We start from the raw sequence: 25,631 nt of genomic DNA, 5'->3' as shown, positions 1-25,631 counted from the left end.
AGGGGCTCCAGTCATTACTAAATAGATATAATTGGTAGCTTTAGTTCAATTAATTCAAATCAGAAAAGATTCATAAAACTTCAATAAAATACACATTTATTGTTTAATGAATAAAAAAGTGATATCAATACAAATATGGAGGAAGCAGCAAATATTGACACCAGCCTATCAACCCTTTAAGCCTTAAAATAAGATAGTCCAAAATTGTAATGGAAGAACAAGCCGAAAATCGTTGTTAGCGCGAAATCCGGCAATAATTAGATTCCAAATATCTGATAATTGCAGGAATCATTCGGAATGGCGGACGAAGCATCTGTTCTGAAAGATGAAATTGAAAAAATTAAGGATGTTTTGGGTGATGACGACTATGGTGAAGATGAAAATTATGACAGCGACGAATCGGATAGTCAGTTGTACATTGATTTGGGCCTCAGTCACACAAACAGTAACAAGGATAAAGAAAGCACCAATGTTGATGGTAAAATTAGAGTCCAAACTAATGTTTTATATCTCAGACACCCCTATATACTATTCACGTATTGGGATGTTTTAACAAGATATCACCCACATTCTACTGACTTATACGAACGATTGGCCGAGAAAGTTCATCCTGATTTTCTGACGTGGTTTCCTCTTGTCAGTGATACAGGATGGAGGGCCTGACAAGGACAGCTGTCTAGTCGTTCGGATGGGACGAAAAACCGAGGTCCCGTGTACACATTGGCGTGCACGTAAAAGATCCCTTGGCAGTTGGAATTCAATATAAGAGTAGGCCGTAGCGCCGCTGCCCGGGCAAAATTTCCCTCATAGCACACTGTATGGCGTATGCCCGTCTTCATTACCCCAGGTTAGGAGCAGAACAGTAGGACGTTAAACCCCATTTCATTTCATTTCTTATACGAACGAGATGGAGAAGCATGTCAGTCCGCAACCACCCAAATTGACAGAATTGTAACCAAGTGACTCAGAATTCAGTCCTGTCACACTTTTGTCAGTTCTGACAACTGAGGTGGTATGAGTAGAATCATGATGCAATTAAACACAACAAATATGTTTCAGCAGTCATGGTTGCTTGAGATATTGTCTTATGCAGTTGGCGCATGTGTTGTAGCCCGAAGTCCCCCTTTTCTCATGATTCTCACAATTTTTTAGATTGAGAGAATTCAATTCCCTGAACGTTCAATCGAGTATTCCCTAGATAATTAAAATAACTCCTCTCTCAACCCTCTATTGTCTTGAGATTAGGAATGAAATATAGCCTACTACATGTGTATATACATGTACATGTAGTTCTATCGTGCAGATGCTTCGTGAATCACAACAGTATTCACTGAGCAAAAACTATCACTTTTGCTTCACAACAAGGATTGATATGTAAAAGCGTTTTTGAAATCATTCAGAAAAAGGGAATGTGTTGTTTATTTACAGGCTCAAAAATTTATCAAATATCCTAGCAATATCCTTGTAAAACACAGTTAGGTCTACAGGAAGAATATTGAAATGGACTTTGCCCGCCTCGCTTTTGTTTCCGGAGCATATCTCATAAACTGTTCTACATGTACCTATCTTAATGATACTATGGGCACATGTTTCTTTCTAAGATTCAAGATTCTGTATTTCCATGTAAACTTATTTGATTTAATTTTTGCATACATGCATCTTGGGATATTGGTGCCTGAGCCTTCTTGTATTGATCTTGTTGATTGTTCAGGCATTTGCTGGAAACCAATGCATTATCTATGAAGTTGTAGCATTGAAATAAAAACCTTTTATTTTTCAGCATCTTCAGCCTCTGGTTTGACTTACTATGAAGGGGTAACATTAAACATTATTTTATTCTAATTTCTTGCACATGGAATCAAACATATTTAAAATGAGTTAATTATATGATCATCTTGTGTTGGTATTTTGATTTGTTTTCTTAATTAAATATTAAATAAACAAACATTTTAGCGTTCATTAAACCGTGAAAAATAAATTACATTTTGCTCGGAAAAATACACAATCATGTTCAGTGACTTAAGATTTTGCACATTTGTAGACATTTTTTTAATTTCATCTTTTATGTGCTTTTAGTTGATTGCGATATGAGGTATTAGTGTAATAGTTATATACCCTCAGTACACTCAATATATTTTGGAATTTTAAATATGATTCACATATCTTAATGTCCTCTTGGGTATATTCCATATCAGACATTTGCCAATCCAAGTAGGACATGTCCAGCAGTTATGACCGAGACATTATACCTGGTTAGACACATTAATGTTTCAGAATGGTTATTATTTGTTTGTAGTCATTGGGTTTGGATGAGGATTCTAGAAGTCGGCTGGGATCAATTGATGAAGATGGAGAAGATAATGTTATGGCGGAACTTCCTATAAATGTAGAGACTTGTCTGGCTTTAAACAGAGCTTACCAGGAAATCATCTCAGAACATATACAAAGTATTCAAGTTGCTATAAACGAAAATAGAGAAAAACAGGTCAGTAGTATTATTATCAATATTATCTTCACGATCATCATCATCACTTACAATGGAGCCACAGTGGCTAAGTGAGTAAGATGCTTGCTCGCTAACCAGGAGGCCTTGAGTTCGCTTCCAGTGTTGGCAGAGAAAATTTACGAGGATTTTATGACGTGGTTTCCCCTTATTAGTGGTGCAGGACATAGAGAATAGTGTCTAGTCATTCCAAAAACCAAGTTGGCGTGCACATAATAGAACCCTTGACAGTTGGAATTTAAAGTAAGAATAGGCCGAAGTGCTGCTGTGCGGGCAAAATTTCCTTCATAGCTCCCTGTATGGCCTATGCCTGTCTTCATTAGCCCAGTCAGTACGGATACCTGGTAAAACCAAAGCTTTATCATTAAATCCTGTCTTATCAACTCAGGCTCTTGGGTTAGGGGATCCTTTACTTATTCGTTCAAGATTACTTACTGATCGCCTAACATCTTAGATCCTCGGGAAAGCAGTTGTTACACAGAATTCTTCCACCTACCTCACTGTTTAGTTTTTATCAGTTTTTCTCCAGTCAAGGGCTTCATTAAATTATTATACGTTATTATCTCTGAACTGTTTTTCAGCGTATGTTAGAAGCTGAATTAGAAGGAGGAGTTAAAACAGAATTCAAACCTTCGACTTCTAAAGAACATAGATATCTCAATCTTCCATACTTCAGAAATTCTACAGGATTGGTAATGATTTGAAATCAATTAAATCCCATGTCAACCAGATAACAAAATGGCTGTCTATGAGTGTGTTTTCAATACAAATAGTTTATATTTTCCATTAAATAAGATATTCAAGAACTTTTACTGCCAGATATCAGTTTACAATAATTGTCTGATTTATAGTTTTATGAACACAAAATTTAGATTTCTGAATATACTGAAAGATATTTCTTACTTGTAAAGTTTACTGACAGATATTCCGTATTTAATTTAAGCCTCCGCCACCAAATGAAGATGTCAAGTTAAAAGGATTATTGAATGAGAAAAAACAGGAAGCTAAGATAATGTTAGGCTGTAAGTACATTTTTTTATTTTGTTTTAATAAAATAGTAATAAAGCAATAAACCAGATTTATGTTAGCCGAATTGAAAACGCGTACATGTGAAACTATAAGATCTTTCACCGAGTGAAGTGGCGTGGTTTCAATTCTCTGCTTGGACGTGACAAGGAGTAGGTTTTCTCCGGGTCCTCTGGTTTCGCCCCACTGCTAAAGACCCCTACGTGAACGGGAATTATTGAAATATAATTGAACTATATGTTAATCCCGAAATGACCCAGTTTGTGTCAGCAGAGGTTAAACTCTCTCTCTCTCTTTAAGACATTAAACCACATTTAATTTCATTTGAAATCTGTATGTTTTATTTTTATTGACAGGGCCAGCTAAAGCACAGCGTCAGTTAATATCAGCTGTTAGTAAAGATTCACTCCAGAAATTACTCCAACCCCTTATGAATAGGAGAGAAATTTTAGAAAATAAAAAACTGAAAGCATTTGGTGTAGAAAAGGAAGCTCTAGAAAAAAAAATTGAAGAACTTGATCAAGAAATTTCTCTCAAAAAGTGAGTAGATTTTTAACAATGCTTAAACAGGTTTTTTTTTAGCTTACCTGAACATATCTCATATCAAAATGATCAGCAGTAAATATTCGCTTGGTCGCTACTATCACTGACAGGGATGATGTCGGTGTGAGTTAATTAGCTCTCAATATTAACCTTTTTTCTTCCGCAAATTGAATTTTGAAAGCATTTTTTAAAACATTAAGAAAAGCAATAAATATGTTGTAAGTATACCTGGATAAAGAATATTTCCTATTTAGTGTAAATGGGTATATAAAATAGTGCACAAGGGCATAAAATTAGTAAAAGGACTAATTCTGCTCAGATCAGTTTGTGTTAATTATGTCCGATGTAAACAACACATGTGCTATCAAGGCGAATGATGTGACGTCACACATAGACCTACATGTATAAAGCATGTGAACTAAAATGTCAGTCATCTTTTACATAGTGTGAAACAGATTGATCTCCATTGTGTAGTGCGATCTCACTGCACTTAAAGGAGCTAAATTGTTACTATTTGGGACCTAGAAATTGACACAAATGGGTCGCAACGCATTTATTAATGTAATATGAATGTATATAAACTGATTTACATTCAATCCTTTCCGTTTATACTGTAATTTCTAATCATTTATGTTCGGCGAAATACACCAGAAGTCTCAATCGAATGGCAATCTCTAGCGTCTGGTTATTCCAGTCTACACCGATAGTATTTATTGTGCAGGCTCTCCAGATAAGAATATGGCGTCACCTTTTGACATGACTTATGGAATATGTCTAGCCTTGTTCTTTGAGTTCTTTTGTTACAAATGGTGTTGAAAGGCAATATGTTACACAATTCGTATACCAATGGTAAAATGTTTATTTTGTCTTAAATATTGGATATCAGAAGCCGATCTTTTCCCAGTAAGATCACTACATCCATGTTGATTTAAATTGACAAATAATTGGTGTTTTCAATGTGGAAGACTTTGGATAATATTGAGTTAGAGACTTAGCTACTTATAAAACTTTTTATTTTATTTGGTGTTGAAGACATGTGATCTTTGTTTCATTCAATGAATTTTCTAGATGTGAGAAGGAATAGTAAATTTATAAAATGTTCTTTAAAAATAAAACAAGTTTGGTATAAAAACCTTTCTAATCTCTGTTTCTATTCCAAATGGGGGATTGGATGGTCGAATGGTTAGCGTTTGCGTGTTGTATCATAAGGTCTGTCATGAGGCAACTGACGTGGTTTCGATTCCCCGGTTGTACGTTTTCTCCGGGTCCTCCGGTTTCCTCCCACTGCTAAAGACCCCTACGTGCAAGCGAATTATTGAAATAGAATTGAACCATATGTTAGTCCTGAAATGACTTAGTTTGTGTTGAGTGGATGTTAAACCCCATTTCCCATCCCTTCCCTTCTTTTCCAAACAACACTATGGTCAACATAAAATAATATTGTGTTTTTTAGGACAACAACTGAAGAGTATTTATTGAAAAATGTTGATGAGGAGAAAGTTGACTGGATGAGAATTGCTAAAATAGAGGTATGTTAATTTTACTGTGTTTACATCTGTTTACATCTATGTTGCATGGTAACTAAATTTATATGGAATTTACCGTTTACGCTCCATGTGCTAAATATTATCTGTACAACATCAAATATGGTTGGGTAATCTAGTTTAATGCGTGTTCGTGAAATCGCAAGGTCTGACATTGAGAAAAGTGGTATGGTTTCGATTTCCCGCTTGAACGTGACAAGGAGTACGTCGCTTGTCCAACCTCGTGGATTTTCTTTGGGTCCTCTGGTTTGCTGCCACGGCTAAAGACCCCTAAGCACAAGCAAATTATTGAAATAAAAATTAAACTATATGTTAGTCCCGAAATGACCTAGTTTGTGTCGAGTAGATGTTAAACTCAGTTCAGAACAGTAGGACGTTAAACCCCATTTATCTTGATCAGGAGGTGCAATGTGCCATTTGTACCAGAAATAGACCAGTCCTTTCCTAGGCAAATCATTGAATTTTAGGTGAAAGATATTGTATTTATATTAAAAGTTTGATGGTAAGAGAGAATATATATTGTATTTGTATTAAAAGTTTGATGCTAAGTGAGAATAGCAATAGTGTATTTGTATTAAAAGTTTGATGGTAAGAGAGAATGGTATGAGCTACAGAAGATTTGGCGAGTTGTCGTCAACCCAGAGATAAATAAACAAGATTGGACAGAAGAAGAAACAGAAAATCTTTTACAACTTGTTGAGAAATATAAAACAGGACATTGGGACCAGATTGTAGAGGAATTAGGGGTAAGATTGTCTAAATAAATTACAAAATTTGTAGGAAGATCATCTAAATACTTTACAAAATTTGTAGGAAGATCATCTAAATACTTTACAGAATTTGTAGGAAGATCATCTAAATACTTTACAAAATTTGTAGGAAGATCATCTAAATACTTTACAGAATTTGTAGGAAGATCATCTAAATACTTTACAGAATTTGTAGGAAGATCATCTAAATACTTTACAAAATTTGTAGGAAGATCATCTAAATACTTTACAGAATTTGTAGGAAGATCATCTAAATACTTTACAGAATTTGTAGGAAGATCATCTAAATACTTTACAAAATTTGTAGGAAGATCATCTAAATACTTTACAGAATTTGTAGGAAGGAATTGATATACAAAAATTAGCAGTTTAAATATCATAATTTGGGGTAGGAAAGAGTACAAAAGTTGAATATAGAAATATCCTACTTTGTAGATGATTTTGGTCTAAGAAAGAATTAAAATATAAAAGTCGACTATATAAATATCCTAATTTGTAGATGAATTTGGCATAAGAAAGAATTAGAATTAGGGATAGGGGATTTACATGGGCTAAGCCTTTTTCCCAATCCCATTAAGACAACCTGAATAAAAATATTGTTTATAATAAAAAAAAAAAAAAAAAATAGAATACAAAAGTTAACTATATGAAAATCCCAATTGTAGAGGAATTGTGAGGTAGAATAAATTAAGAATAAGGTTGTTTAATACATTTGTAAGTATGAATTGGAATACAGAAATAAACTTTGTAATATTCCCAAATTGTAGAGGATGAATTTGGGTAAGATCGTCTAATACAAAAAATTGACTGTGTGAAAATCCAAAATTTTGGATGAATTAAGGATAAGATTTTGGATGGATATTCTTCTTAGAGATTCAACTTTCTCAATATTGTAGTTTGTATGAGATTAAAAATTTCTCAAAAGACTATCAGAGACTTCAAACCTTCTATATGACACCGTGTTACTGGGCCACATTCTATGATTAGAACACTGTACAATAGAATTGGTCACTAGCGACCAGTGACAAAAAGTTAAAAAGGACAAATACGAATCATTGAACAAAAATTAAATGTAAAATTTCAAATTCTTTATAAAAATTTTTTTCAGACAAATCGTACACCTTTTCAAGCCATGCAGTTTTACCAAGCTAATCTTAATTTTGGATTACGTCAAAAGTAAGTCACTTATGAAATGGGTTTCAAGGTCCTACTGGGCTAATGAAGATAGGCTTACGCCATACAGTTTTCTATGAGGGAAATTTTGCCCAGACAGCCCACTCTGGTATACTCTTATATCGAATTCCAACTATCAAGGGTTCATTTACATGCACGCCCATGTGTACACAGGAACTCGTTTTTTCATCCCATCCCGGCTATACATTGTCCCTCACCAGGCCCTCTGCCCTGCACTACTGAAAAGGGAGGGGGATCACGCTGAAAAATCCACTTAATCAAACACAGGACCTCCATGTTAGCAAGCCAGCATCCCACACACTGAGCCACCATAGCTTGTGAGTCACTCATGAAAATATCTCGACTTTTCAGTTAATCATCTTAGATATTTAGATGTTATGTCTCACTGACTGTATTAACTCTTAAAGATCCCGATGACAGTTGGAGTGATTGAAATGATAGTAGGCAATAGCTACACTGCCGCAGCAGAATTTCTCTCATAGCACACTGTATGATGTATTCCCATTTTCATTAGCTCTCGATTCATTTCACTTCTTTATTAACTACAGGATGAAGTACTTTTTAACCCATTTTTGACGAATGTGAATCAGTTCGTACCTGTCGTTTGGCGGTGGCTAATCTTTTAATTGGGTCTAGGGTTAAATGGGTTAATGAAAGCAAGGAGCCACTTGTAACCCACTTGCCTAGTTAGAGAGTTATTGTTATTGGTTTAACTTGGTTAAAGAAGTTTTGATTGTCCCATTATTTGATTATTATACAAGTACACCTCCTTCACTCAAACTTTACAAGTTACAATAGGATTTCACATTTGATATTATTTGAATAATTACAGACCTTGGACAGAAGATGAAGATGAGAAATTGGGAGAATGTGTTAAATTTGTTTGTAATATCCCATCAGAGAGAATAAAATGGAAGAAAGGTAAATTATCTACAGAGATTTTTTATAAAAGTACATGTATAACAAAAAATTACTCAGATGTGTAGGGAACATACTGATAAGGTCAGGTAGTCCATAGTGAATAAGGGGGGTTGGATGGCCCAAATGTTAGAGCGTATAAGGTCTGTCATTGAGTCAACTGACATGGTTTCGACAATGGGGTTGTACGTGACAAGGAGTAGGGTCGTCTGTCCAACCTTGTGGGTGTTCTCCAGGTCCTCCTGTTTCCTCCCACTGCTAAAGGCCCCAACGTGCAAGCGAATTATTGAAATAAAAATGAGCCATATATTAGTCCCGAAATGACCTAGTTTGTTTTGAGTGGACATTAAACCCCATTTCTCTCTCTCTTCATAGAGAATATCTGGGTTAAACCACCTTTGATTTGCGACATAAGATATGTATTTATTTATTGTAATTTTATAGTATGATAATGTATATTTGTAATTATAGTATCATATATGATGGAAGCAAGAAGTGCGGAACAGTGTCGTAAACGTTGGTATCAGATAGATCCAGATATAAGTAGATTAAAATGGAAGGCTGAAGAAGATGTGGTATGTACATTTATTCTAATACTTCATTGTAATTCTGGGGAGCCACAGTGGCTAAGTGAGTAAGACGCTGGCTCTCTAGACTGGAGGTTGCAGGTTCGCTTTCGGTGTTGGCCAAGAAAGTTCATCGGGATGTTCCTGCGTGGTTTTCCCTTGTCAATGGTGGAGGACCTAGGGAATGAGAAGGTCAGCTGTCTAGTCGTATGGATGGGATGAAAAACCCGTGGACCTGTGAACACATTGCAGGCCACGAAATTTCACGCTAACGGTACCAATCGGTTACATGCGGTCTTGCCACCTCAAAAACACGCGACCGATTTCCTAGTTACGCAAATTGAAATATCGGTTACGTTAACAAATTTCATTAACAGATTTATTCACATTTGATCAATTTTTATACAGGATGACTTGTGACACAGGTCTAAATTATTTTTATTATAGCACAAACTCCATTCATTCATTCTTGGCATTTCATTTCTCCATCTTACCGGTACTTGGACAGATTACGTATTTTGACACCACGTAGGCTATTGACCAGTTGCAAGCAGGTTGATTTAAAAATGCCCCTCACCCCTAATTCTTTAAATGATTAGTTATGCCATAAATATTTGAAAGCGTACCTTTGGATTTTCAAACACAAAATGAGAAATGAGTTTGACTTTTTAACATGTCGGCTATATTTCCAAAGAATATACTACACGTGTTCCTTTCAATTTTCACTATAGCCATGCTGTAGTACCAATGACCCGTATGTATGTCGTCAACTTTGACCCCCTCACCGGCATTGCTCGAGCGATAATGTAAACGATTTTACTACCCTGTCTATTTTAATATTATTTCATGACATCAAACTATTCTGTTTCCTTTTGAGACTTTGTGTATAGAGTGCCGAGGTTTATAAATCAATCATTCGCTACCTATGAGTGAGGCTATCTCATGCTACGTGCTTGGATGAATGATTGCAAGTGACAAGTGTAATATGAAGTACGCATGTAGTCTTCAGTGACCAAAAACAATGTGGTAGCTATCATTCCTGGTGTTTGAAGGTCAGATATGATACAAAAACGAAAATCCATTAGTACTTTTTAGAACCGATTCCCCTCATTATTAAAATGTATAGGGATTTAGTGAAGTTGAACATTTTTTTTCTAACGTTTTATTTTTTAAATGGAGACACAGTGGGATTTAAGTCATAAACACTTAACCTCAAAATATAATATTAAATATAAAAGAATATAAATTAGTCAAGTTTTTTCTTTAAAAAATACATTCACTGCAAGTGGAAATGAATAATAGCACCATTTAAATCTGGATAAAACATGAAAACAGCGCAACCATTTTATGTAACCAATTGGTTACGCAATGGTCATCTGACTTAACCAAAGAAAATGGTTACGCAGAGCATAAACCCGCAACCATTTTTCTGGTTACGCCAAAATTTGAAATTTCGTGGCCTGCATTGGCGTGCAGGTAAAAGATTCCTTGGCAGTTGGAATTCGATATAAGAGTAGGCTGTCGCGTCGCTGTCCAGGAAAAATTTGCCCCATAGCACACTGCATGATAAGTACACAGCTTCATTAGCCCAGTTGATTTAGAACAATAGGTCACTAAATCTCCGTTTCATATCACTAACTAGGCCAGATTGTAAGCCACATTTACTTTTCATAAGATTTTGGGTACATGTATTATGTAATATTTTTAGAGATTGATGTTAGCTGTTAAACTGATAGGATCAAAAGACTGGATAAAAGTGTCTAGATATATTCCACACCGACATCCAGCACAATGTAGAGAAAGGTAATATAGTGTTAATATTAGTGTTGATATGCAGTAGTTAGAAATAGGCCCTATAGAAATGGTTATACAGTAGGGATTGGACAAAATTAAAGTTGGATGAATCAGAGAAAATGATTGAAATAAAGATTTTATGTTGAGAGATTTTAAACATACATTATGCATGAGCTAAATCTGCTTATTGCAGGTATTTCTTTAGGCCTGAAATGATAGATAAACTATTAATTAGACATTTATTAACAAAACAAGACCATGATCAACTCTAGATGGCATCGGATACTCGAGATTTTAACCAGATTAGAACGGTTCGCCATTTAAAAATTTAATTTAAAAATGGGAAAGTGAGGCCAAGGCTTGAATATACCAGTGCCCTGGTTACAACTATGCACACACCTTGTCAACACTACAAATAGTGATAATTTGGCTCAGAATGAAGTAATTTGAATGAAATTTTCAATATTTTCATTTTACATTATCTATTTTTGAGCTATTATAGCAAGAATGGTCAGCTCTTTATCTAAATCTTACATAATGTATCTTTAAACTTTACACATTGAGTCTTGTGGTGTGTTTTATATTCCAGGCTTGTAGGTGACAAGGAGTAGGATATTCTGTCCAACCTTGTGGGTTTTCTCCAGGTCCTCTGGTTTCCTCCCACTGCTAAAGACCCCTACACACAAGCGAATTATTGAATTAAAATTGTACCATATGTTAGTCCCAAAGTGTCCTAGTTTGTTTCAAGTGGACTTAAAACCAAATTTCTCTCTATTTCTTAGATATTGTAATTATCTGGACCCATCTTTAAAAGTTGGTTGTGGTTTTACCTATCAAGAGGATAAACAATTATTAACTTTAGTTAAACAAATTGGTATTGGTAAGTCTTTATATGATTTAGATTTAACCCCATGTCTAATCGCTGGTCACATTGTCATCTCTATTGTTGGGACATGGTGGCTAAGTGAACAAGACGCTAGCGCGCTAGCCTGGAGGTCGCGGTTCACTCCCAGTGTTGGCAGAGAAACTTCATCTGGATTTTCTGGCGTGGTTTTTCCTTGTCAGTGGTGCAGGACGGAGGGCCTGACAAGGACAGCTGTCTAGTCATTCAGATTTAATGAAAAACCGAGGTCCTGTGTACACATTGGCGTACACATTTTGGGGACAGGAAATGGTCCCAAAATACAACTCCTCAAGTTGTTCAAATTGATGGTCTGCCAATTTGAGTATGTTCCATGGACAGTTGCGCATCAACAAACGGACTTCAATATTTTATATATCACAATCCCAAGATTGCATACTTGATTCCTGATCCAAAAGTAAATATCGGTATCTTTTCTTCAGGTAATTGGGCGAAGGTTGCTGCATGTTTAGAGGGAAGAACAGATCAGATGGTATCAACTAGATACAAACGTTTGATGCAGTGGAGATACTCAGCTAATTGGTTTAAAAAACAGCCAGTAAGTCAATTTTATTAATACTCAGCTAAATGGTTTAAAACAGCCAGTAAGTCAATTTAATACTCAGCTAATTAGTTTAAAAACAACCAGTAAGTCAATTTAATACTCAGCTATTTGGTTTTAAAAAAGCAGTCAGTAAGTCAATGTATTACTCAGCTAATTGGATTAATTTTTTTAAAAAAGCACTCAGCTAATTAGTTTAAAAACAGCCAGTTAGTCAGTTTAATACTCAGCTAATTGATTTAAAAAAAGAATAGTAAGTCAATTTATTACCCAGCTAATTGGATAAAAAAAAACAGTTAGTAAGTCACTTTAATACTCAGCTAACTAGTTCAAAAACAGCCAATTGGTTTTAAAAAACTGAGCTATTGGAACGAAAATTCTTTGACTCAAGTCTCTGTTATAAGCCTCCAGTATAAATTCTGTAAACTTGTCTGTTTGTACCAATTACTCCCTGTGTACCTTTGTTATGTATTCAATAATATTTATCCATAAAATCCATGATTGTCATTATATACTTTTATATTAACATAATAGCACTCTGGTAAATCCTGATTGATTTGTTACCCTGTAATGTATTGGTTGTTGACCGGAATTTTAACCAGTCATAATTTGGAACAGAAATTTGCTGTGAATCTGGCAGTGTTTAGTGAGATTAGGTCTAATCAAAATATATAATTATAGACAGACGTACAGAGAGCTATGCAAGGTCTACCGTTATATAAGAAGAAGAAGAATGAGAAACCATCAGTTAACTGGGATACATATTATAAAGATTATGGTTTAAGACCAGAACACTATCAACAACAAGCAGAAGATATTCAAGAAAATGGAGGTAAGTGGAGACCCAACATGGTCCTTAGTTTTATTTGGTTGACTCAGGTGATTTGAATATAGATTTGTTACCTCATGTGGACTGAGGAGAATCGAGAGCTTCACTGGCTCAGTGAGTAAGGCGCTAGCTCTTTAACCAGGAGTTTCACCGAGATGGTTGCCAGTGTGGTTTACCCTTGTCAGAGGGCCTGGCAAGGACAGTGTCTAGTCATTGGGATGATACGAAAAAAAAAGGTCCTGTGTACATAATGGCGTAGAAGAACCCTTGACAGTTGGAATCGAAATAAGAGTAGGCCGTAGCACAGCTGTCCGGGAAAAAATGCCCTCAGAGCACACTGTTTGCCATATACCTGTCTTCATTAAGCCAGTCGTTTGGACTCCCATTTGATTGCATTTCTGAGGAGATTGGAATATAGATAAGTTACCTTTGAGTTTGATCCCCTGATATCATAATTCCAATATGGTTGCAATGACATCATGCTCTTATTTGTTTTATAAATACTCAAACTGTTGATTTGTTTTTTGAAGAGTCTGAGTTTGTAGTGCCGTTACCTCCCTTGATAAAAGTTCCGTTAAAAGGTACCCACAAGAAAGTTCTCGATCGTCATCGAGAGAGTTTAGCTGTGTCTCGTCATATTGATTCATTATTAGAAGATCATGTGATACAACTTCCACCCAATGAAATGGTAAGTAATGTCAGGTAAACTTATGTCACCTGCTAACCTATAGGTCATGTGATCTTCAGGAGCTGCTGATATGTCTCCCAAGATGTAGAGGATCTTGTGAGTAGCGATAAGGGCTGAGGGATAAATATGACATACACACAATAAAGCAGGTGTTATGTGGGGGTTTTACTACACCGTAACCCAGGTTTCATTTAACCCAGGGTATTTAGCATTAATTTCGTTAACATTCATTCAAATAATTCAGTATCAAATCATTGTTTGGAAATTCGTAAAAATCATTTAAAATGACCAAAATTTCAATTTCCTGACCACTGTTAAAAAATTAATCATTATAATCAATATCTAGACTATGTTCGATGATGAGAATTTTCTGCTAAGGCTAATTTGATTGGTCAAGACTTTGGAACACAACAACTCTGCTTTTAATTGAGATAGAATGTTTAAAATTGGTTGAGATGTCCATTAGGTGAATGTCTTGATTGAGTTCAATGATTAACATTTTCTGCTAAAATCTTGACCGAGTTTGATCGTTAAAATTTTCTGCTTAGACTAAGTATAGATACTCAGTTTGATACTTTTCAAAAAAGATAAATGTGCAATTGACAATTCATTAGTATGTGTCATCTATTTATTTTGGGATTTCAGCGGTAACATTAGCCTCACTGTTGGCTTGTTTTAATCAAGAGAATATAGAAGGAGACAAATATTGTTATATGCTGGTCGCAAATGGACCAAAATGTTGTCTTGACAAAGCTTGGAGCCTAATTCATTTACATTGAAACAATATTGGTCATTGATAATTGACCCAAAATTTCTTTAAGGAGAATAGAAAGAGAAAATAATACCTTATACTGGTCTCTAAATGATCAAAGTATTGTGTTCACAAGAACCCATTCCATTCAGTTAAAATCACTGTGTCATCATTCCATTCAGTTAAAATTACTGTGTCATCATTCCATTCAGTTAAAATCACTGTGTCATCATTCCATTCAGTTAAAATTACTGTGTCATCATTCCATTCAGTTAAAATCACTTTGTCATCATTAAATGACAAATGCCTCGATCATTCCATTCCGTTAAAATCACTGTGTCATCATTCCATTCAGTTAAAATCACGGTGTCATCATTCCATTCAGTTAAAATCACGGTGTCATCATTTCATTCAATTAAAATCACTGTGTCATGATAATATTCTTGCTTTTTTTCATCCAAAATATTTTTGAGGAGAATATTTAAAGAGAATTATTACCATATGTGAAAGTCTCTAAATGACCAGAGTATCGTGTTCACCAGATTTTCTTTAAAAACCCTATTCTATTCAGTTACGATCACTTTATCATGATAATATCCTTCCTTTTTGTACCCAAAATCTTTTTGAGGGGAATAGAAAGAGAGAAATTTTTCGATATGTTAGTCTGACTTTTGGCCTTTATTAACGTTCTCACTTTTTTTAACCTGTCTTTCAGGAGAATAGAAAGAAAGAAATATTACGTCGTTTAGAGGAGCGAAATGAAAGTCTTTACAGCTCATCAGTACAGAAATTAATCAAAGAAGCTAAAGAAGCTGCCAAAGAACTTCACCGAAAACGTGTCACGACAAACAAGGAAAGACACAGGACTATTCTCGATCTACGTAGAACAATTTTAGGCTCGTCTATAAAACCTCGACTCACTACTGGCAGGCCTACAAAATACTTCGGTAAGATTTTTGAAGGATTTTAGAAATTAGATTAAAATGAATAAGTACCAATTGAGAAGAGCTATAAATGTAGTTCCCACTGGGGAGTAACGAGCGCTCAGTGGGTAAGGCACTGGCTTGCTAGCCAGAAGGTCTTGGGGTTGCTCGACTCACTACTGGCAAAATTCTTTGGTAACATTTTTAAAGGATTTTAAAATTAAATTAAAATGAATAAGTACCAATAGAGAAGAGCTATAAATGTAGTTCCCACTGGGGAGCAACGACCACTCAGTGGGTAAGGTGGTGTCTTGCTAGCCTGGAGGTCTTGGGGTGGCTCCCTGTGTTAGTTGAAACAGTTCCTAAGGTTTTCCCGGTGGCGGGACAATTTACCCAAAACCACCAAATACAAACTAAATACTACAAAATACCACCACATACTATCTAATTATTGTGAAAAACTAACTGGTGGAAAATTAATTAGTATGTATATATATTTTAGCACTTGAAGAAATATCGGAAGTTGAGCAGAGAAAATTATCTGTTTCTATTCTTTCATTATTCTCATCGGTAAGAACTGATTTTATTATAAGTATGGCAACTACCTTTAGCCTGTTTTCCATGTACACGTTTTACAGCGTTTCTGCGCACATTTTTACTGGCTGCATGGAAAGGGTCCCATTATATTTGCATTTGACCAAATTTATCGCGTGAATTGGAAGCGCAAACAGAAAACGGGCAGAACACTGAATCCAAGTAGTGAGACTGATGTCATACATGAAGCAGGGCATGCTGATTATTCTAGAACAATTGATACTACTTCTCACTCAAATAGTAAGTGCAGGGAACTGCACCACACATAATTTACATACTCAGAAACCACAAATAAACAAACAATTCAAAATAAGTGAATGGATCAGGGGGGCTAGTCGTAAGCGTCCACTGCGCTGTACAGTTCCGGGCCTGTAGTGACACAGACTTCACTCAAATTTGAAAACAATCAGGAATACAGCCCAAAGAAACCATTGTGTTAGGCCAGTATGAGTCATTATCTGCTATATGCTACAAGAAATACGAATGTAAGCATATTGTAGTAAAATTCAACTATACAAGTAACCAAATCGGTGAAATGTTTTAAAAAAAGTAGTCTAAAACTGAATGCTCTAAATCATTCAAGAAACGTTTAGGGATTCAATAGAATCGAGATATATTGAATACATTTAGGGCACATGTTCCACCCGTCACAAAAACAAACAAAACTGAATACAAAGAAGCAAATAGGAATTGTAGACTAGTGACTCTCATCGTACCACATAATATAAATGTCATACAAAGAGATATCATGCCCCTGTTTCTCTCATTTTTAGTGCACAGTCCCTAAAATGTCAGTTCTCTTGGAATATTGGCCTGTTCAACCTCAGGGGTTTTCTCCCTGTCCTCCAGTTTCCTCCCACAGCTAAAGACCACTACTATATGTTAGTCCCAAAAGGACCTAGTTTGTGCTCTCTCTTTATTAAAATATTGACATTGATAAAGAATAGCTGCTTGTTATGATCCGCCATTATTATTCTGATGATCGCAGTACGTCAAGTTACTCGTATAAAACACCATATTATGTTTGGCACACTATAGCCCGGTTGGAGCTGACAAACCATATATTTCGATTTCATTCATTTGTAACAGTAGACATCTAGGCCAGAATGACAATTATGTGTGAATGCGATATTTAATTCAGATGTAATTGTAACGTAGCTGGTAGATTTTAATTCATATCAACTTGCCGTAAGAATGGGTTATAGCATATTGACAATTTGTTTGAGCATCTGATCTTTCTCTCAGTTTAAACAATTTTACGTCTATTTTCTGAGGAATAGATAATTAATAAACTGTAAATTCCAAATACTTTTTTTTATATTATAGGCCTTGGAGTTAGATGGTGAAGCCATTTTGGAAAATATTGATAAACGTCCAAATAAGGAAAATATGTCAGTGAGCCAAAAAACCGAGGCAGCCATTTTCAGAGAAGTTGTCTTAAAAGATAAAAGTTATACAGGTGTGCCTGTACAAGCACAATCAATCGAAACAAACGCACCGACTAAAAACAAACGGCGTTTGATTGTGAAACATGTTAATCCGCCGCCCAAACGAGCACGAAAGAGAAGAAAGCCTGATGAACAAAATAGCAATGAACAATCTGCAACAGGTGTACAAAATGACCCGGAAGTTTCTACATCGCCAGGGCAACCAAGTACAAGTGAGATTATATCATCAGTGCCACTGAGAGATGTAACACCAGGAACGCGAATTGAGAATCCAACGACTGCACAACATATACAAAATGACGACTGTTCGTCCAATTCACAGCAGAAAAATGCAGAACAGTCAACATCGTCAAATCAAACGACTTCTGCCCACCAACAGCCAACATCATCCAAACAGCCAACATTGTCACTACCACCAACATTATCACAACAACCAGCATTGTCACAACAAGCCTGTGCACAACAGCCAGTATCGTCACAAACACCAACATCATCTCAACAGCCAGTATCATCACAAACACCAGTATCATCACAACAACCAGTATCGTCACAACCACCAACATCATCTCAACAACCAGCATCGTCACAAACACCAGTATCATCACAACAACCAACATCATCACAACAACCAGCATCATCACAACAACCAGTATTGTCACAGCATCTGAATCCAACACAATCACCATCATCAGAATCACCATCTCAAACAATTCTTAAATCCAAAAGACCTGTTGAAGTAAAAAATGGCCCTGTGGATGAAATGCCATTTCTGCCGCCCAATCATTCTAGTTTAAAAGCTTTTAAAAAACTCCTAGTCTCGAGGAAAGACATGATGAAGCAAGCGGGAGGCGCGTATATTCACTTACGTAAATTAATAGATCGTGCAAAAAGGAATAAGTTGTTTACGTTGTCAGAAATGGGAGGAAGTACGCAGAATGCAAGCTGTCAGTATGTCTATGTCTTTCCCAAGAATGTTCAAAAATCGTCAAACTCTGACACGGCCACTTCTTCTAATCAAGATGATGGTAAAGATGCAAATAATTATCTGGTTTCTACAGTTTCTAGAGCAGATGTACATGAAAATAACAGTGAATCTTCTCTTGGCATGAATATCCTGGACAATGATGAACCTACAAGTACCACAGAACTATCAGTGGTGCTTCCGCGTAAATATCCTGAAACGATTGTCAAGACAGAATCAGGAACTATCGATAAAGTGGCACGCGTTCCAGCGCTAGTCAATAATCTTGTCTCAAAAAAACTTGCTGAACAATTGTTTAACAAACAATCAAGTTCAAATCAAAGTGGAAATATTGTTAAAAGGAACACCAGCGAGGCGGCCATGGCATCTACTTCAGTTTCTGATGGAGATTGTGAGAATAATCAGAGTGAAACGTCGTCTGTCACGTCACAGAATATTCGTGGTGGTAGTGGTGTAGCTAACGAAATGAATAGTGATAACAGATATACATCTCAATCTCAACAAACTCAAACCGAGGAAACAGTAAGTTTATATTTATTTACACTGGGCTTAAAATTAGGGCTTGTGTTTCACTCATATATGCCATTCCTGACTTAATGGAATTTAAATGCCATCAAATTAGAATTAAAACACAAGTAACAGCTATATATACAGTGTATAGTTTTTATGTGTACAAAAATACACTTGGTGTAAAATCAGGGCTCTTTTTTTCAGCGGGGTTGGGTGGCCGAATGGTTGAACATGCGCGTTTAATTAGGAGGTGAAATTTACACTAAATAACAGAGAAAATATGAATCAGTGATGGATAAAATGCGTGATATTGTCGGTGACAGGTGACTTGTGTGACAAGTCATGTTTTATTAGTAGTGGGAGTAGCAGTGGCTCACTGAGTAAGACGCTGGCTCACTAACCTGGAGGTCTCAGGTTCGATACCGGTGTTGGTTGCCCAAGAAAGTTCTCATGTATTTTCCAGCGTAAATTCCCATTGTCAGTGGTGCAGGACGGAGAGCCTGACAATGAAGTGTCCCATGAACACATTGGTGTGCACTAAAAAGAACCCATGACAATTTAAAATAAGAGTACATGTAGGCTGTAGTGCCGCTGTTCGGACAAAAGTCCCCTCATAGTAGTAAAAGAAAGGAAGACCGCACTACTGCAAAACAAAAATGACAAGACAAACCAGCGGACAACAAACTACATAAACATTTCAATGAGTGTACAGTGGCATATGCCTGTCTTTATTAGCCCAGTAGGTGCAGAATATAGGGGGGTTGGATGGCCGAATGGTTAGCACGTGCGCACTGTATCATAAAGTCTGTCATTGAGTCAATTGGTGGGGTTTCGATTCCCCAGTTGTGCGGGACAAGGAGTAGGGTCGCCTGTCCAACCTCGTGGATGTTCTCCAGGTCCTCCGGTTTACTCCCACTACTAAAGACCCCTACGCGCAAGCCCCATTTCTCTCTCTGTCTGTCAGATGCAGAATAGTAGGACATTAAACCCCATTTATATTTTGATTCTATTTTTGCAGGAGGAGGAAAGTGTACTGGATAAAATCCGACAATCTCACGATTATAAAATGTTGAAAGCCAGGTTCCAATCAATATTTATCTGGCCAGCGTTATTATCATCTTTATATATTCAAAATGAGGAAGAGGAGAAGGAGAAGGCGGATAAGACGGTGCCAAGTCCTAAAGAGAAAAGGAAAAGGCGTAAAAACAGGTCCGTTTTAAAATGGGAGCAGATTGCCACCCTCCCTTATCAAGTTTATTAAAAAAAATTAATTAATGTTAGCATAAAGTTTAGTATTATCAAAAGAAATGAGTCAATCTATTTGCGACTGTTGTCTGTCTGTCTGTCTGCCTGTTCAGGGTTGGCGGCTGCATTAGGGCTGTCCCGAAGCTGAAATTTGGTGTATAGGGGTAGTTCGGTCTGGGGAGTAACATAGGCTAGGTGTCGTTGGCCTACCTCTTCCGGTTTCAGAGTCACGGGTACAACCCGCGTAGTACTGGGTTATCCGCTAGTGATAACATAAAGAAAACGTTATTAAGTTTGTAATTATGTTTTTTAAATGTTTTTAATAGACTATCTTATTTTTTCCTTTTCTGTTATTAAATGACAACTTTAAAGGTTTAATTGTCCTAGTGGGGGTGTTAAAAAGATCACCTTTGTCTTAAAATTCGTTCAGGGATCCAGTATTGTCAATGCTTAATAATGATAATAGCTTTATTTGGGTTGAGACTTAGGTCTAGGGTCTAAAATTATAGGTACTAATGGATTCATTTACTCAGCATAATTAGGGGTAATAATCTGTTTTATAAAAGTTGTTTTTTGTTTTCTTATTCAGGTTTCCCTGTTCAAGATCATCCAAGTATTATAAGTATGTGGCTAAAAATAAAAAAGAAAAAGAAAGCATCCTGGCTCTAGCTCGTGAATCAAAAAAACGAAAATTACAAGGTAAACGTCAGTGTTTTTTGTACAGGACTTTCAATTCAAAATTTTACAAGGGTGGTTGGGTGGCCAAATGGTTTAATGTGTGCGTGTTAGTCTGTCATTGATTCAAGAGGGGTGGTTTAGATTCCCCAAGGAGTATGGTCGCCTGTCCAACGTTGTGTTTTTTCTCTTGGTGCTCCAATTTCCTTCCACAGCTAAATTGGAATAAAATGTTAGTCCCATAAGGAGAAAACCTGTGTAGTTAGGGAGACATACTCTCTGAATCACCAAGGCTACTTGTTGCTGAGAAAGTTTATCTGGATTTTCTGGCGTAGTTCCCCCTTGTCAGTGGAATTCAATGTAAGAGTAGGCCGTAGTGCCCCTGTTCGGGCAAAATTTCTCTTATAGCACACTCTATGGTGTATGCCCGTCTTCATTAGCGAGTCAGGGCAAAACAGTAGGATATAAAACCACATTCCATTTCGATGTGGTTTAGTGAAATATATCACGCTAGCCACTAGAGGATGCACACACATATGTAAGATCATTTTTATTTCATTTTAGGAGGGAGCCATGGTGGCTAAACAAGTAATGAGTAAGCCGCTGGCTCGCTAGCCTGGGCGACCTTCGGATGTAGACTATGGTCGAGACTACAGTTTGAACCAGCACCCGAACGCAAATGGCCCTAGCCATTGACTATTCAATATGGTGGCGACCATGTCAGTTGTTCCGCCTGCTATATTTTCTCCTATTTACTCATGTATTTTTAAAAACTGGTTAATTTTCCATACTGCAATGTGAAAGCAAGCTTAAAATAGGTTACAAATAGGATTAGTCAATATCAGAATATTTTTCATTGGATTAATGCCACCCAACCAACTAGATCATTTCACATGTAGTTTTTTGTCGTGGGCCTATATATATTCGAATAAGAAGATCCTAATCTGTCAAATTCATAAAAAAAAGACTAAAAAAAAAAAATTCAAACCTAACATCTATACTCCAATGCCCATTCACTAACTTTCAGGTGTTAACATGGACCCTATAATACCGACCAAGGTGTAAATAACTCAACGGCAATCCACAATTTTATGATATTTTTCAGAAAATCTTTTCAAGTGTCAGTTTTGTCAGCCATCTTTGAACTATCCTGACCGTGCTTTATCGCATGGTACGGCTGGACACGACCACTGGTTGAACTAAATGTCATTCGCATGCAGATAGTTCGACTATAGTACCAAAATCCGTGCAACCGAAGGTCGCCCTGGAGGTCGCGCATTTGATCCTGGTGTTGGCTGAGAAAATTCATTGCTATTTTCTGGCGTGGTTTCCCGTTGTCAGTGCTGTAGTATGGAGGACCTGAGAAAGACAGCTGTCTAGTCGTTCGAATGGTACGAAAAACCAAGGTCCCATGTACACATTGCCATGTATGTAAAAGATCCCTTGGCAATTTGAATTCGATATAAGAGTAGATCATAGCGTCCCTGACTCTTCATTAGCCGAGTCGAAGCAGAACAGTAGGACGTTAAAATCCATTTCATTTTTATTTCATTTTAGGAGATGTTCCCACGGAAACTGATGGTGGAGCAGAAACGATTACTTCAGGAGGAGACAACTGTATTCTAAGCACATCAAAGGGAGATAATTCTGTCTTAGATACGTCTGTGGCTGATAGCTCAGTGAATGACAGTGTGACGTTAGACCAGGAAGGTGACCACCAACCACGCAAGAAGGGTCGACCTAGAGGATCGAAAACTAAAATAGGCGATATGTCAAATCGACGACAGTCTTCTCGCCACACGGAGAAGAAATCATACACAGAGGAAACGGTTATTTCCACACGACACTGTGAGAAAAAAGATTACCACACTCCAGGACCTAAAAAAACATCGTCAGAAACTCGATATCGAAAAGCCGTATACAAGATCGTCACTAATGCTACACAAGAACTAGTAAAAGGTTTACGTTCTGCATTCACACCCGGTAAAGAAGCTTGTGATTATAGTGGTATGGCAGCTGATGTAGAGCAGACAGGCGATGTCACAGAAACGGATAATGTTATTGATGTAGACGATATTGTGAATAATGTTGTAAATGCTATGGATAAAGCTGTAGATGTTGATGCTATAGATAATGTTGTTGAAGTAGACAATGTCACGGATGTTGATGCTGTAGATAACGTCATTGATGTAGATGATGGGCAAGATGATGCCATGGATGTAGATAAAATCATAGATGTTGACGATATTGTAGATTTAGATGCTGAAGAATCATCATAGTGAAACAATTGATAAGGTCAATGAAGCGTGATCATTTTTACAGGGCTGTACATTCCCTTGATTTGGTATATATACGAATCATACAGGAGAAATAAGGATGCTAATGTCAGTGAAGCATGGTCATTCTTATACAAACCATACAGACCAACTTTGAAGACAAATAAGGATGATATGTCAGTGACGCGTGATCATTCTTATACAAGCCATACAGACGAACATAAAGAGAAATAGTGCTTCATAGGTCTTGCTATGGAAGATTGAAGTCACACTGTATAAAATAATTTTGCCAACTCATCTATCACACAAAAGTATTTCATCATGTGATATTTGTAAAATTGTAGTGACTATACGTTTAGATGAACTACTCAGATGACTTTCCCTGTGTACATATGATTATGTTGGACAAAATGATATTAGCAAATATTTTTCTTGTACAATAACAATGATTGATATTACTATTTGTGTCGATAATTTTCCGCCACCCATCCCACCCAAAAACAAGAAACGGTTTTGGTAAATACTCTCCCTATATTGTTCTTTTTTGTTAGTCATAAATTTTATAAATCAGTGCTTTATTTAGGTTGATAGTGGAATCTTGTCACTTTTGACATTGTTAAGATATGTTGGATTATCCAGCATGACGGAATACTCATGCACAAATGGCCGATATAACCGAATTCGGAATTGTGTGTTGCTGACAGTTTGACTAAAAAGAGCTCATGTAATGATCCAAGCTACAAGCTGTTGCTAAATATAGTTGCAATAAGTTTTAGTCGTGTTGGATGCAAGTGTTGAATTGCATCCGTAGTTATCACATTAAGAAATCTTAATTGTCACATTTTAATATGGGAATATCTCGGTGCCAAAAATTTCAGAATCAATGGCAGATATAAGCTTTCAGAAAAAAAAGGCTAACCAGAAAGCATATTGATTCAAAGAGTATTAAAACCGATAAATCCTTATGGTCATCTGTATAATTTATGCAAGATGTTATTTTTGCTGTTTGTATTCTGTTCATTACTCTATTCACATTTAAAGTCGATGGTCATCATTTAAGTGAACTAGAAATCTCTTGCGAACTACATTGTGTAATAGAGAATCTCCTACGAGTAGAAGTTAAAATTTATCACCCAAACCTTTCTTACACGCACAAATAAATAAATATAATTCTTTGGTATAGATTGAAAGTGATATCTCCTAGGAGATATGGCTCAGTAGAATATGAAAGTTATCACACAAGCGATATCTACTGTAGAATGTGTTATTGAGTGATAAAGTTGAATCTCTAATTGGAATATATCGTCGCTTTTCTGGCGAACCGATGAATCTGAAATATTTAAGTATTGAGAATTTGCGCTCTGTTGTTATCTCTATGTCCATCAAATAACAACGTTTATGTAAATGGCCTTCCATGTCCTGATGTATATTGAATATTAAATCATAAATAAATGTTAATATTTGATGGCTACAGAGATAACAACAGAACGCAAATTTCAAACGCATAATTCTCAATACTTAAATATTACAGATTCGTCGACGATATGTCCAAAACGGTTAAATTCCATTCAGTATTCACAAAAATATGAATTAAAAATTTGTCAACATTCTGAAATCCTCTGTAGATGATATAAACAGGATATGGTCCTTGGAATGACGATCAGAGACTTTAAATTTAAAAAATAAAAACTTTTAATGGCCATTATGTAATCTTTAAATCTCACCTAAATTTCTTGATTGTTTTAAGGAACTTGTTTTCCATATAATTGTGTCATGTGATAAATGAAAGGAAAGTTTGTTGGGCCCTAGACCCAGGAGTTCAAGGAATATTTTACAAACTTATTCCAAATTTCAATATTCAGATTTATTTTGTTGTTATTATTATTGTTGCTGTTTATAGAAGTAAAAAAAGACAGAAAATCTTCAATAAGGCCATGTAAAAAATTTTTTTATGTTTCTCAGATACTCCTGTGTCGCTTATAAAAAGCTGTATGACTCGTATTTATTTGAAAAAATAAAAACAGATTGATTGATAATCTCATTTATATATTTTCCCCCATAGGCTCAATTATCTAGTCTTTAAGTCTGATAAATGTTATTGGAAATCATAAATGATACTGGATAATCATCCATTCCTTTAAACAGCACTCAAGATAAATGTATTGCCTTGAAATGTGATGTATATGAGAAATCATTTAGCCCAGTTGTGATTATTTCAAATAAACAAAAACCTCCCACTTACAGAATTCTTGGAAGGATCAGTTCGAGAACCAGGATATTTTTTTTTCTATGGCCTAATACAATGTATGTACATTTGGTTTTGATACGAACAGACTTATACAAAGTATAATGATAATGTTTGGTTGTAAATAAAACTGTTAATGATAAA

At 36.1% G+C, this 25,631-nt stretch overlaps 1 protein-coding gene across 1 annotated transcript; it reads left to right on the top strand.

Annotated features, from left to right (window-relative positions):
• Window positions 1–217: 217 nt before the first annotated feature.
• On the top strand, window positions 218–25,631 carry LOC126821920 (uncharacterized). Its single transcript, XM_050550552.2, has 22 exons — window positions 218–478; window positions 1,781–1,815; window positions 2,297–2,485; window positions 3,085–3,195; window positions 3,447–3,525; window positions 3,886–4,069; window positions 5,526–5,601; window positions 6,198–6,362; window positions 7,495–7,562; window positions 8,413–8,501; window positions 8,970–9,073; window positions 10,773–10,867; window positions 11,641–11,738; window positions 12,203–12,318; window positions 13,003–13,153; window positions 13,681–13,838; window positions 15,305–15,536; window positions 16,015–16,082; window positions 17,433–19,058; window positions 20,065–20,255; window positions 20,881–20,990; window positions 22,524–25,631. The coding sequence occupies exons 1-22, from the start codon at window positions 298–300 to the stop codon at window positions 23,243–23,245; spliced, it is 4,848 nt and encodes a 1,615-aa protein (XP_050406509.1). The 5' UTR covers window positions 218–297; the 3' UTR covers window positions 23,246–25,631.

Source organism: Patella vulgata, chromosome 1 (assembly GCF_932274485.2).
Source record: "Patella vulgata chromosome 1, xgPatVulg1.2, whole genome shotgun sequence".
Classification (NCBI taxonomy): Eukaryota; Metazoa; Mollusca; class Gastropoda; family Patellidae; genus Patella; species Patella vulgata.
This window is presented reverse-complemented; position numbering and strand designations above follow the sequence as displayed.

Excerpts from the sequence above, each read along its gene's own strand:
- LOC126821920 (XM_050550552.2), top strand. The coding sequence starts at position 298 with ATGGCGGACGAAGCATCTGTTCTGAAAGATGAAATTGAAAAAATTAAG. Across the intron at positions 2,486-3,084 it reads ACGAAAATAGAGAAAAACAG|CGTATGTTAGAAGCTGAATT; the intron begins GTCAGTAGTATT and ends ACTGTTTTTCAG. Across the intron at positions 15,537-16,014 it reads CAGGCCTACAAAATACTTCG|CACTTGAAGAAATATCGGAA; the intron begins GTAAGATTTTTG and ends TATATATTTTAG.